At 54.6% G+C, this 15,435-nt stretch overlaps 1 protein-coding gene across 3 annotated transcripts in view; it reads right to left on the bottom strand.

Annotated features, from left to right (window-relative positions):
- The window catches only part of SRCIN1 (SRC kinase signaling inhibitor 1), a 72,098-nt gene that overhangs the window by 11,245 nt on the left and 45,418 nt on the right, over positions 1 to 15,435 (bottom strand). For all 3 annotated transcript variants that reach the window (XR_007131857.1, XM_047757969.1, XM_047757970.1), the window contains exons 9-18: positions 14,488 to 14,580; positions 14,196 to 14,239; positions 13,708 to 13,895; positions 12,388 to 12,563; positions 5,030 to 5,160; positions 4,742 to 4,889; positions 4,147 to 4,393; positions 2,879 to 3,113; positions 915 to 1,069; positions 451 to 603 (exon numbers count right to left, since the gene is read on the bottom strand). Coding sequence is in view for 2 of the 3 variants with exons in the window: in XM_047757969.1 (XP_047613925.1) it covers positions 451 to 603; positions 915 to 1,069; positions 2,879 to 3,113; positions 4,147 to 4,393; positions 4,742 to 4,889; positions 5,030 to 5,160; positions 12,388 to 12,563; positions 13,708 to 13,895; positions 14,196 to 14,239; positions 14,488 to 14,580 (1,570 nt within the window). In the remaining variant the exon portion in view is untranslated. The remainder of the gene's footprint in view (positions 1 to 450; positions 604 to 914; positions 1,070 to 2,878; positions 3,114 to 4,146; positions 4,394 to 4,741; positions 4,890 to 5,029; positions 5,161 to 12,387; positions 12,564 to 13,707; positions 13,896 to 14,195; positions 14,240 to 14,487; positions 14,581 to 15,435) is intronic.

Genomic DNA, 15,435 nt, shown 5'->3' with positions numbered 1-15,435 from the left:
GCCCTGCGTTTGTCCCTTCTCAGAGGCCCTGGTGGCCCAGGTCTCCAGCCTCTGGGTGGGTGGGGGGGTTGCTGCGAACACCCACGTCTGGGTGATTTACAGCACTGGGAGGGGCTCAAGGCACATGGATATGAGGTTGTCAGAGCATCTGTTGTCACAGCACTTGGAGATGGGGGTCACAGAGCATGGGAAGTGTCAGGGCCATTGCCGGGTGGTGTCAGAGACAATAAAATAGCATGCAAGGGGACACTTTAGATCCCCTCCCCCACTTTACAGTGGAGAAGCAGCTGAGGCGAAAAGGATGGGATCCTGAAGCAGCCTCGGGTGGGGGGTGGGGGGGTGCGTCTGGCCCCTGTCCTAGTCCAGGCACCTCGCCCTGGGGTCAGCCTGGCGGGGGAAGGGCGCAGGGCCTGGCTGATGACGCGGGGGCCAGGCGCACCCCTGACCCACCTCCAGCTCTGCGATGATACGGTCCTCGTCGTCCTCGTCCTTGACGGCAGAGGCCATGATGGGGGGTGTGGAGGCCGGGCGGGCCACCTCGGACACGGTCCGGCGCAGCTTCACCTGGGGCTTCTGCACCTCCAGCTCCTCGGACTCTGCCTTCTGCAAGGCCCAGGCCCCCGTCAAGGCCGGGCTCTGTCCCCCTCCAGCACCAGCTCATGTCCTAGGCCCTGTCACGACCCATCGTCCACCTGCCCTGCCTCTTCATCTACCACTTGCTCTGTCCCCTGCCAGGATGGCCCCTTTCCCTTGGAGGAAGTCCAAGCCAGAAGCAGAGTCAGTACCCACTGGCCTCCTTTCGTTCCTTCTAGTTTCTCTGTGACAGGGGGCCCCCCCCAGAGGGTCCCCAGAAGTCATCTCTGGTATCCCCCCAGTTCAACCCCCTCGTTCCCTACCCAAGGGCAGGCTGGTACCTTGATGAAGGCCGAGTCCTTCTTGCTGGTGACCACGACCTCTCCGGTGCGCGTGGTGGTCAGGCCGTGGGAGGAGGGGAAGCTCCGGCGGGGAGGGGGCGGTGGGGGAGACTTGGACGGCTTCTCCGTGCGGTATCGGGGCACCGTCAGCTCATCTGCGGGCAGCCAAGGGACTGGGGGTCAGCGGCCCTGTAACCCTGGAGTCCGTGTGCCACATCTGACTCCAAGGTTAGGATGACGTTTGCTTCCTCCTCCAGGGAGCGGGGAGAGGAGAGCTCAGAGGAAAGGCGCCAGGCTCTCCCACTTCTCCGCGATCCAGCCCCAAGCCCCGCCCCTCCTCCTCTTACTGCGCTCTCATCCCTTGCTACTCAAAGGGTGGTCCAGGGACCAACAGCACCGGCAGCATCTGGGAGCTGGTTAGAAATGCAGAAGCTCGGGCACCACCCAGAGCTACTGGATCAGAATCCACATTCTAGCAGATCCCGGCTGATTTCACGGGCACGTGCCAGTTTGAGAACCGCTGCTCAAAGCCATTCCTTTCCTGCCCGCCCTTCTGCCCTGCCCTGGCACAGAGCCTCATTCTTTCTCCATCCAGAGAGAGCGGTCAGAACTAATGCCAGGGTCTGGCCCCTCCCATCGGGCTCTCCCTCCCCAGTTCCTCCAGGGGTGAGGGCGGTTTCCTGGGCAACTTGGAGAAAAGTCACTCAAACCTGACATTCCTCTGCCTTTGAACCTTCCGTGGTTCCCCATGACCCCAAACTATGTTCAAGCTCCTTGGCCCAGCACCCGCCATGCCTGCCAACCTTTCAGCCTCAGCTCCACTTGCTACTCCCTGGCCTGGACCCTGCTGGGCAACACCAAACACATACCTCCAGGCGTTTGCATGTGCTGTTCTCTCTCCCTGGAATGTCTCCCCTCACTGGCCAGGCAAAGGCACGAACCCAGTGGAAAGTCCCCTCCCATGGGAAGCCCTTCCTGCCCTCCCAGGACCTCAAGGACAGCACAGCACCTTTGCTGCATTTAGCACCTACAGCCTACTTCTTTTCTTTTCTTTTTTTTTTTTTCTTTTTAGGGCTACACCCACGGCATAGGGAGGTTCCCAGGCTAGGGGTCCAATCAGAGCTATAGCTGCCCGCCTATACCACAGCTCACAGCAATGCTGGATCCTGAACCCACTAAGTGAGGCCAGGGATCAAACCCGCAACCTCATGGCTCCTAGTCGGATTCATTTCCGATACACCACGAAAGGAACTCCTGCGGCCTATTTATAATTTACATACTAGGTATGGGCTGGAGTTACTTAACCATATTGAGCCTTAGTGCCTTCATCCGTAAAATGGGAATAAAGACTGTATCTGGCTCCTGGGGTTGTTGCAAAGTTATAAGGATTAATATAGCGAAAGCATTTGGAGCAGTTTTTGCCACACAGTAAGTGCTTGATAAACATAAATGTTGGTATCATTCTCCCAGTACATTTTAAACTTCTTAAAACAGTCTTATCTCCTTATCCCCAGTGCTTAGCCCATAGTACATGCTTAACAAGTATATGTGGCGGGAATGAATAAATGAATGAATGATAATTGCCCTTTCTGGTTTGGGTTTCTGCCTCCCCGTGAGCCTACAGGCTCGGGGTGCAAAGGAACCGTGTCCAGATCACTCAGCGCTGTACCCCATTGCACAGCCTCGCTCTGGGCACAGAAATTGCAAGCGGCCGACCCACTGCCTGGACTTGCCCATCCTTCCCGCGTGGTCCTATCAGTGGCACAGGGCCCTGGGAAAATGCCTGGATGGAGTCCAGCGCCATCCCGGCCTTAATAGCTGAAGGTCAGGCCAGCACCTCCCTTCTCCGGCAGCTGGACCCCAAAGATTCTCACTCCCAAGCGCCTCTCCCATCAGCCGGAGCGCTGTGAGGCTGGGGCTCCCCCTCCTCTGGGCTCTTCGCCAGCCCCCACTCTGCACCATACCTGAGCCTCTCCTCCCACTGGGCTCCGTTCGCGGGGCTGTCTTCTGGCCGTGAGGGATCTTGGGGGGCTTGTGGTCAGGGGTGGGGGCTGGGCCCGGGTGGGCCTTGCTCGCACAGTCCAGGTCGGGGATGGCCTTCAGGAGCTCCGCCTGTGTCTCCTCCAGCAGCCGGTTGATATCCTTGGCGCTGTACTGGGTCAGGGCTGCCCGCTTCTCCTCCCAGTCCCGCTCTGCAGCCTGGAGAGGAGGGGGTGACAGTCAGGGCTGAAGCGGCTGCCCTGCTCCTGGACCTACGGGGCCTCAGCCACACATGCAAGGCACAGAAAGGAAGGCACCTGTCCCGTCTGGCCCCCAGAGGGCCCTCTGGCTTCTCCTTGAGTATTGTGTGGATTCTCTGGGAGTCTGGAGGCCCATCTTCCTTATAAATACTCCCGGGATAGACTTAGACCTGCTTTTAGACATTTTATTCTATTTCATTGAGCACCTAACCTATTCTCTTTTTATTTTGTTTTTTAAAAGTTTTTAATTTTTTTCTTTTATTCGGATTTATTGATTTATTTTTGCTTTTTAGGGCCACACCCGAGGTATAGGGAAGTTCCCGGGCTAAGGGCTGAATCAGAGCTACCGCTTTCAGCCTAACTCACAGCATCGTAGCTCACGGCAAAGCCGGATCCCCAACCCACTGAACGAGGCCAGGGATCAAACCCACATCCTCATGGATACTAGCCAGATTTGTTTCTGCTGCGCCACAGTGGGAACTCCTGTTCTTTTTTTTAGAATACATTTTTGAGTGATCAGTAACAAAAAAGGAAATTTTTTTCCTTTTAAGGCCACACCTGTGGCATATGGAAGCTCTCAGGCTAGGGGTTGAATCAGTGCGGTAGCTGCCGGCCTACACCACAGCCACAGCAATACGAGATCCAAGCCTCATCTTCAACCTACACCACAGCTTGCAGCCATGCTGGATCCTTAACCCACAGAACCAGGCCAGGGATGGAACCTGTGTCCTCACAGACCCTATGTCAGGTTCTTAACCCACTGAATCACCATAGGAACTCCCACATAATCTGTTCTTATGCTAACACCGCACTGCCTTGATTATCATGGGTTTGTCATATGCTTTTCCGTCTAGTGGGTAATGTCACCCTCAATCTGCTTGTTGGACTTCCTCCTCCCCCGGGAAAAAGCACCCATGAGCCGGCACTTGCCAACCTAGGGTGGAGGGAAGAACGTGTGAGACTAGCTCAGGCCCCCATCCCAGGCCCAGCACCTCAACAGACACAGCCTTGTCCACACTTCTCTTGCCAGGAGCATCCAGGCCTTTGGTGGGGTTGCCCGCCTTGGGCGTCGCAGGGGCTCCCTCCGCTGGCCCACTCAGCTCGTGGAGGTTCAGTGGAGGGCTGGGGGGTGGCATTTCGAAGTCCAAGCTCTTGTTGAAGTCACTCTCAGCTGTCACCTTCTTGGGGGACTGATTCAGGAGGTTGCTGGGGGGTGGCCAAACACCTTCATCCACTTGCCTGGGGTTGGGAGAGTTGGAAGCAGCTGTGAGGACAGCAGGGTGGGGGCCCCACAGACAGGAAGCCGGGCCTGAGGGAGCTGGGGTATGAGGATGGCTCTGGGATCTTGCAGGACAGATGGAAGGGCCTGGGGAAGAGTAACTGCATCCAGCACATGGATGCAGTTGTAGAGCCAAGCCTACAACCTGGGAGGGGCCACAGATCAGACCTGAGGGGCAGACCCAGTAGGCACACCATTGACCTCTGGGGGAGTCGGGATCCAGGGTCAGGCTATTCTACCAATCTGGGCCCAGTGTGTGACCCATGGGAAATCAGAGGTCAGAGATAAGAGGTCAGGGATAGAATGACCTTCGGATCTGGGCCAATGTGTCTGTGACCCCACGGCAGCGCTTGAGTAGCCCATCCAGACGCTGTGGCTCCTCCTTCAGGAACTTCACCGCCTCCACCTCCACACGCAGCACTACCCGCATCTTGCTCTGCAGGCCTGGGAAGTGAGCTGAGGGGAAGGGAAGGAGTGAGCTGGGGAGGGAGAATCTGAGGACTGGGAGGATGGGCAGTGGTGGCAGGCAGCAGGGGGGGGTGGTCAGTGCCAGGGGTGGGGGTGGGGGTGCCAAACTCGCTGGCCCCCGAGCTCACCCTTGAGCTCAGTCAGCGTCTCCCCGAGCTGCTTCAGCACCAGCGCCTTCTCTTCCAGTTCAGGTCCGGGCACCAGTCGGTGGTTGTGGGACACGTCCCTCTGGATCTTCTCCACCGACTTCTCCAGGTCACTGCAGCCACAGAAAGACCCTTTCAGCCCCTCCAGCCCCAGCCCAGCCCCCTGCAAATGGGTAGCTGGAAGGAAATCAGGCCACTAGTCTGATCAAAATTAAAAGCCATCCTGGACAGCTGCATGTAAATCAATGAAACTAGAATACACCCTCACGCCAGGCAAAAAAATAAACTCAAAATGGCTTAAAGGCTTAAGCATAAGACATGACACCATAAAACTCCTAGAAGAGAGCACAGGAAAAGCATCCTCTGACATAAACCGTACAAATGTTTTAATAGATCTGCCTCCCAAGGCTATGGAAACAAAACCCAAAATAAACAAATGGGACCTAAGCAAATTTACAAGCTTTTGCACAGAAAAGGAAACCATAAACGAAACAAAAAGACAGCCTCAGAACGGGAGAAAATATTTGCAAACGATGCCACCCCGACAAGGGCTTAATCCCCAAAATATACAAACAACTCATACGACTCAATAACACGAAAACAAACAATCCAATTGAAAAACTGGCAGAAGACCTAAATAGACATTTCTCCAAAGAAGACATATGGATGGCCAGTAGGCACATGAAAAGATACTCAACATTGCTAACTATTAGAGAACTGTTAAGTCAAAACTGCAGTGAGGTACCATGTCACACTGGTCAGAATGGCTGTAATTAATAAGTATACAAATAACAAATGCTGTAGAGGGTGTGCAGAAAAGGGAAGTACACTGTTGGTGGAATGTCAATTGGTAGAACGACTATGAAAAACAGCATGAAGTTTCCTCACAAAACTGAAAATAGAACTACCATACGATCCATTCCCGCTCCTGGGCATATATCTGGGAAAACTATAGTTCAAAAAGATACATGGGGAGTTCCCGTCGTGGCTTAGTGGTTAACGAATCCGACTAGGAACCATGAGGTTGTGGGTTCGATCCCTGGCCTCACTCAGTGGGTTAAGGATCTGGTGTTGCCATGAGCTGTGGTGTAGGTTGCAGACTCGGCTCAGATCCCATGTTGCTGTGGCTCTGGCGTAAGCCGGTGGTTACAGGTCTGATTGGACCCCTAGCCTGGGAACCTCCATATGCCGTGGGTGTGACCCTAAAAAGCAAAAAAAAAAAAAAATGCACCCATATGTTCACAACAGTGCTATTCACAATAGCCGAGACATGGAAACAACCTAAATGTCCATCGACAAATGAATGGATTCAGACATATATACAATGAAATACTATTCAGCCATAAAAAGGATGAAGTAATGCCATTTGCAGCCACATGGGTACAACTAGAGATTCTCATACTAAGTGAAGTAAGTCAGAAAGAGAAAGACAAATACCATATGATATCACTTACGAGTGAAATCTAAAATATGGCACAAGTGAACCTATCGACAGAACAGAAACAGACTCACAGACATAAAGAACAGACCTGTGGTTGTCAAGGGAGAAAGGATAAAATAAAAAAGAGGATAAAATAAAACACACACACACACATATACATATGCAACTGAGTCACTTTGCCGTATAGGAGAAATTGGCACGATGTTGTAAGTCAACTATACTTTAATTAAAAATTAAAATAGGAGTTCCCGTCGTGGCGCAGTGGTTAACGAATCCAACTAGGAACCATGAGGTTGCGGGTTCGGTCCCTGCCCTTGCTCAGTGGGTTGACGATCTGGCGTTGCCGTGAGCTGTGGTGTAGGTTGCAGACGCGGCTCGGATCCCGCGTTGCTGTGGCTCTGGCGTAGGCCGGTGGCTACAGCTCCGATTCAACCCCTAGCCTGGGAACCTCCATATGCCGCGGGAGCGGCCCAAGAAATAGCAACAACAACAACAACAACAAAAAAGACAAAAGACAAAAAAAAATTAAAATAAAGAAAAAAGCCATCCACCAAGCCACACAACCAAGTGAAATCAGAAAGCCAGACCTCAGAGATGAGGCTTCAGAGGGGCTCCCTAACAGATGCTCTGGGTCCCCCTTTTCAAGTTCTGATCTTCAGCAATATCAGCTCAAATCTCCCTCCACAGAACCTGCATCCTCGGATTCTCATGATGCCAAGAACACAGCAGAGAAACTGGCACCTTTTCAGAGAACTGGAGGCAGTTGCATGTGCCCCTAAAGAGCCTCTTCTTTTTCAGGGTGGCACCGCCACATTCATTTACCTTTTCTCAAATAATCCAGACACTCAGCCTCTTTCCTTGACAGCAAAGCTGCTTTCGATTTTCAGATTTATGTTGAGCTCGTTAGCCTTAAAACCTACATCTTAGGAGTTCCCATCATGGCTCGGTGGGTTAAGGAGCCATCGCTGTCTCTGTGAGGATGAGGGTTCAATCCCTGGCCTCGCTCCAAGGGTTAAGGATCCAGCTTGCCCACCTTAGGTCGAAGTTGCGGCTCGGATCTGACGTTGTGGTGACTGTGGCGTGGGCCTCAGCTGCAGCTCCGATTCAACCCATAGCCCAGGAACTTGCACATGCCGCAGGGGCGACCATAAAAAGCGAAACAAAGCCAAAAAAGCCCTACATCTTTCTAAAATGTAAATCAGACCACGTCATGGCCCCCTGTGTTGATCCTGAAATGGATCCCAACATTCTGAGGCTAAAAATCCAAACTCTTCAACGCAGCCAAGCAGGGTGTGAGGGTAATAGTTGAAAATTTGACTCTGGATTCGGATCCAAAATCCAATCCCAGCTCTGCCAGACCCAGCAGAGGTCTTTGGACACGTTACCAGGTCTCAACCTCCTCATCCCCCAACAAACGGGGATGGTAAGAGTCCCTCCTTCCTGCAAGGCTGCTGCAAGGGTTAAACGCATGAATGCCATGGGTGTGTCCCTGGAGACTGCTCTTATTTGTCCCTCTAACTACATCCATTGTCCTCCTGGCTTACTATTATTTAAAACCAGCCAGAATTTCTCTGAGGTCCTTGTCAGTGCTGCTCTCCCTGGGCCTTTATTTTTTTTTAATTTATTTATTTTTTGTCTTTTTGCCATTTCTTGGGCTGCTCCCACGGCATATGGAGGTTCCCAGGCTAGGGGTCTAATCGGAGCTGTAGCTGCCGACCTACCCCACAGCCACAGCAACACGGGATCCAAGCCGCATCTGCGACCTACACCACAGCTCACGGCAACACCGGATCCTTAACCCGTTGAGCAAGGCCAGGGATTGAACCTGCAACCTCATGGCTCCCAGTTGGATTCATTAACCACTGCGCCACGACGGGAACTCCTCCCTGGGCCTTTATAATGCCATTTCCTCTGCCTAGAACACTCCATGTACACCCCCCCAAACACACACACACACACACACACACATGTGTGATTAAGTCCCACTCAGCCTCAGGTCTCAATAGGAACCTCTCCCCCACTCCCTACACTTGGGGTTGGGGGTCGGCTTCCTGCCCGGAGCTCCTATTTGCTGGGCCAAGCAGCTCCAGGCAGATAGATACCGTGTGTTCCCGGTTCATCTCAGATTCCCTGCACCTGGCAGGGTGCCTGGAGCCAAAGAGATGTCTGTTAAATAGTTACAGAAGGAGTGAATAGGTGAAAGAAGGAAGCGCTCCCCAGGCGGGTCATCTTGATTCTGCGCTCGAGTCACTGCCATCCCTGACCCACGTGCAGCACTTTTCATACACTCCTGTCAAATCCCATCTGTTGGATTTCAGCTCAACCATCCAGGTAGGAACAACTTTTGAATCGCAGGGCTGCCATCCAACAGATTTGCTTCGCCTCAAAGCTCTGTGTCATCAGCACATCTTATCAGCAAGCTTTACATAGCTTCATCCAAGTAGCGGCTGAAAAGACAGACCGCGGAGGCGCCAAGGACAAAAGCCTGTGAGTCAGCACCACCAGTTAAAGAGCGATCTCGGACTAAGCGCTTATGGCTTGCCAGGTGTGCATTCAGCTCCTTATTTACCTGCTCCTTTCTTTACCTTGTTTAATCCTCACCACCAATCCCGTGAGTGGGAACCGTGATTACCTCCAGTTTACACATAGACAAACACTAGACTACATTTCCCAGCCTCCCTTGCAGGGAGCCGTGGCCAATCCCTTGCAGGGAGTGGGGCGCAAGGGGATCGGCCACTTCTCTGCGGCGCCAGGACGCACGTCCATCCACGGCCTGGCACAGCGGGTTAAAGGACCCTGCGTTGATGCGCCTGTGGCGTGGGCCACACCTGTGGCTCAGATCTGATCCCTGGCCTGGGAACCCCTTATGCAGGTGATCAAGAAAGGAAAAAAAAAAAAAAAAGAGTGGCCACTCAACTGAGGTCTAGCCAATGGAATACGAGTGGAAGGAGTACCTGCTGCTTCCAGGCCTGGCCCCTAAAAAGCTCCTATGTAAGCACCTCGATGCTGTTTTCCCCTTCCTATTGGTTGCAAGACAGTGACCCTGTGGGTGATCTTGGAAGGCACAGACAGACGTTGGCAAAAGCTCTATGAGCCTGGGTCCCTGCGTAACTGAATGGGGGAAGGCCATTCCACTAACCCACCACTACTGTTCCACAAGAAAGACACATGGATTACTGTTGAACCATTATACAATTTGTTATAGCGGCTATCCTAGCTAATTAATTAGCTACCCTAAAACAACAGTTTGGCACGAAAAGAAAAAAGAGGCTCAGGGAGATTAACTAACTTGTCACACAATTATTTTTTGGCAAAGCACAATCTACGCATGTCTGACTTCAGCCACTGGGTTCTGCTGCCTCTCAGCCCCACACGGGACTAATGTCACCCCACAGCCCTCCGCTGGCCCACCGTGGGACACCTGATTGGCTCAGGGTGGGCCAGCTTTGTAAAATGGTCACTCCCAAACATCACTCCACAGGAGAAGAGACCATCATTTAAAAGAGGACTCAGATAAGCCTCCAGAAGGAGATAACACATCAACACTCAGGCAGAAGGGACTAGTCCCCCTTAGGTTCAATTAGCACCTTGATTATCTGATCATACCATCTGCCAGAGTTTGGGGGCCCATAACCTGGGCAGGCTCCACACATGAGTCCAGACCAGTCCAGCCCAAGTCTAGATATTGGGATCAGAAAGGGATAGGGCTTTTCAGACCCAGGTTTAGTCCTGGAAGAGTTGAAAACTGAAGGTCAGGACAGAACCAGCTACATAATTTGAGGGGCCTAGAGCAAAATGAAGATTTTACCCCTAGTTTGAAAATTAAGAATTGCATGACGGCAACAGCACGGCATTAAACCAAACACAGGTCCCTACAAGCTTGAGGCCCTTTGTGATTACACAGGTCACATGCCTACAAAGCTGGCCCTGGGTTAGGCCAAGTTAGGCTCCAGAAGCCAAAAGGTCTCGGTCAGCAAAGGTTGCTGTCTAGACAGAGCTCAAGTGCTTGGCTGGAAGGACAGGTGAGTGAGCCAAGCTGAATGAAGCACAGAATCAGCCCTAACTTCCAGCAAGATGCCAGGGCAAAAGGAAGAGGCAGAGTGAAGCAGAGCAAGAGTGAGTGTACAGGGGCTGCAGCCAGAGAAGGGGTTAGGATGGACCTGCTGGCTAAACTAGGGCCAGGACGGCTCGTGAGAGCTGGGCGGGGAGCCCCCTCCTGGCCAAGCCGAAGCCACTGCAGGCCTGGTGTGCAGCCCAGGGCCTGCCCCAAAAAGACAGGAACTCCCTTCAAAGGGGATGGAGAATCCTGCCAGTAGCAATATATCAGCCCCCAAGCTCTCTCAAGTGAACAGTCTGAGCAATGGGCTTGACAACAGGGCAGCAGGCAGGGAGTCTGTGTATTCCCGGAGAACTGAGGCCCCCAGGAAGCGGAGGGCCAGACACTCATATGACGGGAGCATAAATACGTCCTTTCATCTCTTCTGCCTCTGTACTTTTATATTTCCTTTTATTTTCCTTTAATGTCTCAGTAAAGTTCCTTTTGAAAAGTCCAACCCAGCTCCTCTGTGCTGAATAAAAAAGGGGCAAAGAAAGGACAGGAAAGTTGGGTAAATGGAATTCCCTGGGTGAGGGGGGGATGGCAGCCGCCGGTCTATTTGGAGATCTGATTGGAGCTGTCACTCAGCTTTCACACCTGGAGTGATGGCGTGGCCGCCACCAGCTGACTTTCAAGTGGAATGGCCCCTTATTTCATCTCAGCCACAAGGGGTCACCAGGGGTCATGAGGATCTTTGCCCTGGGTGGCACTGAAATGCACACGCACTTCTAGGCTGCGTGGGCACGAGGCTGAGGAGCAGGGACCCTTCTCAAGGAGCCTCTTGCAAGGGATGCAGCCACTTACGACTCTGGTGAGGAAGCTGGGCTCCTCTGAGCAACCTCTCCTGGCTCCCTGTCACTGGCCAGTAGAACCCAAGCCCTCTCTGGATAGAACTGCAAAACTCTTAATACTGGGCACAGAGGAGGAGGCTGAAGCACAGAGAAGAAAATCACCCTGATCGCATAGCTTCTCAGGCTTGGGGCTGTATCTCAGGTCCCTTGTGCCTGTGCCACCAAGAGGGAGACTAGACAGAAGAGAAGGGTCTCTGTCTCAGAACCCAGGGACTGACTAGGAAAGGCTGCGATGGGCTGGGGCTGCTCACTCAGTGGATGGACAGCGGAAGGCGGCTTCTCCCTTAGTGGTGCCAGACAATCAAATCTTGGCCAGACAGCCATTTGCTAAATTTGGATCCCAGGACTGTCTTCTGTTAACCCTTCCATGTCTAAGCATTTCGGGGCGAGGTGTTCTCTACTCCTCAACCCATCTGAAAAAAAAAGTTAGAGCCCTGTTCCAGCTGCACTTAGGACAGAAGGAGGGTTTTCCTTGTCTATACCTGGTCTCAGAGATCAGGGAATTGGAGTGGTGGCAAGTGCCGCTGGTCCACATGGAGCGGACCACGGCCACACTGGAACATTCCACCTGAATACGCCAGTGGGGGGTCAATTTGCACCGCTAACAGGCCAGAAGGAAAGCAGGCAGAGGGCAGAGTGAAATCGGGCAGCTGGCCCCATGGGAGTAAGACTGCAGGCCATGGGGAAGCCAGACTGTGAACCACCAGAAGTAAAAACATAGCAAAAGCAGGCATCAAGCCAGAAAAAAAGAAAACAGGCATTATGCCAGACGGTCAAAGGTTTGTGGGTCACAGAGAAATCAGGCCACAGAGGACAAGGAAATCAGGCTTCTGAACAGACCAACGTCACCTGTGAGTCAGAAGGAAGGGAGCTGCGTCTTCCCGGGAAACCAGGTGGCGGGTCACCCAGGCGCACCCCCAGTCCCTCCCTCTGCAGCGGGGCCCAGCCTCACTTGAGCTGCTGGGTAATGAGCTCCTCGTCGTTGAGGTAGCGCAGCCGCTCCTCCTCCACCAGGGTGCGCTGCCGCTGCAGCGGGTCCTCTTGCCGCCGCGCCGCCTCCGACACGCGCATGCTCAGCTCCGCCTCCGTGCCCTTCAGCAGCGCGCGCAGCGACTCCAGGTTCTGGAGCTGCGGGACGCAGATGGACGGATGGACGGGGGTGGGAAGGGAGGGGAGGGGAGGGGAGGGGAGGGGGGCGCGCAGCAGGGAGTGGGCCGGGAGGAGGCGGGGCGACGCCCGGCGAGCTCCAAGGAAGATAGCGCTGCTCAGCGGTGGCTGGGAGTAGCAGCGAAGAGATGGCGGGGGGGGGGGGGGGGGGGGGGTACGGGCCGAGGTGCTAAGTTCTGGCTCAGAATAGAGGCAGGAGGAGAACGGCCTGGGGCTAGTGGAGGGAGGAGTGCCGAGTTGGGTCGTGCGGAAGGTGCGGCTGCCTGGCTGTAGCGGTTAGCAGCAGCGAAGGGGTAAGATGGTGGGGGGCGGAGGACCAAGTTACATTCCGGGGAAATACAGAGGCCGGAGAACTGGCGGGGGGCGGGGGGTAATATTTGGAGGGCAAGGGATGGCCTTACGTAGGGCCCCGCCCACCTAGCGGCTGCATGGCTGTGGCTTCAATGAAGGACCCAAGCCGTGGGGTTTGATAGAGTTTGCGTAGCCTGGAAGATAACTTAAGGCTGGAACCCAGGTCTAAGGCCGAGTTGGAACAACAGTGGTGGTGGGCGAAATCTACCCTTTGCCCAGATGGCAAGTCTCTGCCCCCTCTCCAGCCTGTCTCTGCTCATTACTCTCACCTGACGGGCACTGGGGCCCTCTCGAGGAGCGGGCACAGCGATGCCAGGCTCCTGACTGGTGGGACCATCTGCCAGGCGGGGCAGGCCGGGAGGACTGTGTGGACTCAGGAAGGGAGGGCTCAGGGGATCTGGGGGAAGGGCTTCTGCCCAAGGGAGGGGAGGGGAGAAAGGAATGCGGGGCAGGAGGGGACAGGGCTGCCCTGAGGGATATTGACAGGAGGAGGGAGCTCAGTGGGTTGGACTGGGGCTCCAGGAGAGCTCCACTGAACGGGGAGGATTCAGGAAAGAGGGCCTCGTGAGGGGGACACGGGCGACATGAGGGCTTGGTGAGGGAGTGGAGATTCAGCGAGATATGGGGAGTTCGAGGAAGGTTTCGACCAGGGCCCAGGGAAGCGGAGTTCACTGGGCAGGGTTCTGGCGGAGCGGGGCTTGGGGGGGCGGGGCTTTAGGGGGCGGGGCACAGGGCGAGGCCCGAGAAGTGGTACCTGGAGCTTCCGCAGTTGCTGAAGCTGGCTGCGCAGGTCATTGGTGCTGTTCTGCAGGCCACGCAGATGCAGCTGCATCTGCAAACGGTTGATGGCAGTGGGCTGCCCCGCAGGGGTGCTGCTGGCCGAGGGCGGGGGAGGGCCGGACACTGGGGTGGCCCCACTGCTCCGGCTGCCTGACCCGCAGGCTGCAGAGAGGGACGATGAGGGTGAGAGAAAGGAAAGAAATCATGAGCCAGGGAGGTGCCAGGAAAGGTCCTCCCCCACCCCTGGCCCCACACAGTAGCCAGAGAGAGATGGGGCTGTGGCTCCCTGCCCCAGCTAGTGGTCAGCCCTTTTATGGGGAGTAAAACACCAGAGCGAGGACCTCTTGGCTAAGGTGACTACTCGCTCATCCCTTGAAGCCTGGTGATGTAGCCACTTTAGAGATTAGAATCTGAGGCTCAGAGGGGACAAGGATCCGTGGGGGAGGGAGAAGGGTCACTCACGTGCTGAGGGCGTGGCTGCGCCATTGGAGCCTTCAATCTTCTCACTGTGGCACAGGGGAAAAAAGGGCTATCAGGGGTCCACGCTGGGCCCAGACCATCAAAGGTGGGTGAGACCTTATCATAAACTCCTCCAGTCCTCTGATATCAGGATGGAGTCCCAGAGAAGAGAAGGGATTCATCCAGGGGACCATGACCAGACATTGGCAGAGCTGAGCCCAGAGCTCCTGCTGCTTATTTTCCCTTCCTTTTGCCCCAACCGCAGGCCCTGGCAGTGGTGTTAGAAGAACCTCACCTGGGGGTCTCAGGCTCTGACCCTCGAAGCAGGGCACTCTGCACCAGACCTGTGAGGCTGGCAATTTGCTTCTCCATAGCCTCCATGCGCTCCCTGGGAAAGAGGGTAGCTTTGAGCAACTTTTTCTCCGTGTATGGGGTCCTTCCTGCCCAATACCCCCCCCCATCCCTGAGACTGATAATTCTCTCCCAACCACCGGCACACAGACAATTCAAAGGGCCCCAATGCCTAAGGATCAAGCCCACAGCCTCCCACCTAACACCAGTAAGGCCTTTTCCCATCTGACAGTCCCCCCCCCCTTCCAGCCTCATCTCTCATCACTGACTCCCTAGTGGGCCTCGCCCTGGCCTCTCTGGGCCTCTGCATATGTTTTCCCCCTGCCAGGCATGGCCCTGCTCCCTCCTCTTCTCTGAAGCCATCCCAGGGTCCCCAGCAGCCTTTGGGGAGTACACGCTCCCAAGAGAAGAGAAAGTATTTTTTTACCGTGTCTCCCCCACTAGACAGAGCAGGAACCTGGTTTGCCCAGTTTGACATTGACAGTGCCCAGTGCAGTGCCTGGCACACAGGCCACAAGAAAACTATGAATGAATCATTTGTCCTCACTTCTTAGCTGTGCTGCTTGAGGACAGAAGGGGGGCGGGTCGGTGCCTGGTTACCTCCTCCAGCCCTGCACCCTAAGCAGGGAGCTGAATGATGGGCAAGAGTTCCCCACTTCAGAGGCTACTTAAAGGACTGTGCCTCTCTCCCCATCCCCGCTTCTTACCAGCACCCCCTCCCTAGTGGACTTCAGCTGGCCCTGTGCTGGACAGCTCTCATGGAAGCACATTCTGTGTCTGAGCTGGAAAGGCCCTGAAGAGTGCTGCTTCAGCCTCAGTTTTAGCTGGGGAAACAGGCTTAGGGACTGGATGAAAACCCAGGTCTCCAGGGCCCTTGTCTGGGGCCCTCTCC

This window comes from Phacochoerus africanus, chromosome 14 (genome assembly GCF_016906955.1).
Source record: "Phacochoerus africanus isolate WHEZ1 chromosome 14, ROS_Pafr_v1, whole genome shotgun sequence".
Classification (NCBI taxonomy): Eukaryota; Metazoa; Chordata; class Mammalia; order Artiodactyla; family Suidae; genus Phacochoerus; species Phacochoerus africanus.
This window is presented reverse-complemented; position numbering and strand designations above follow the sequence as displayed.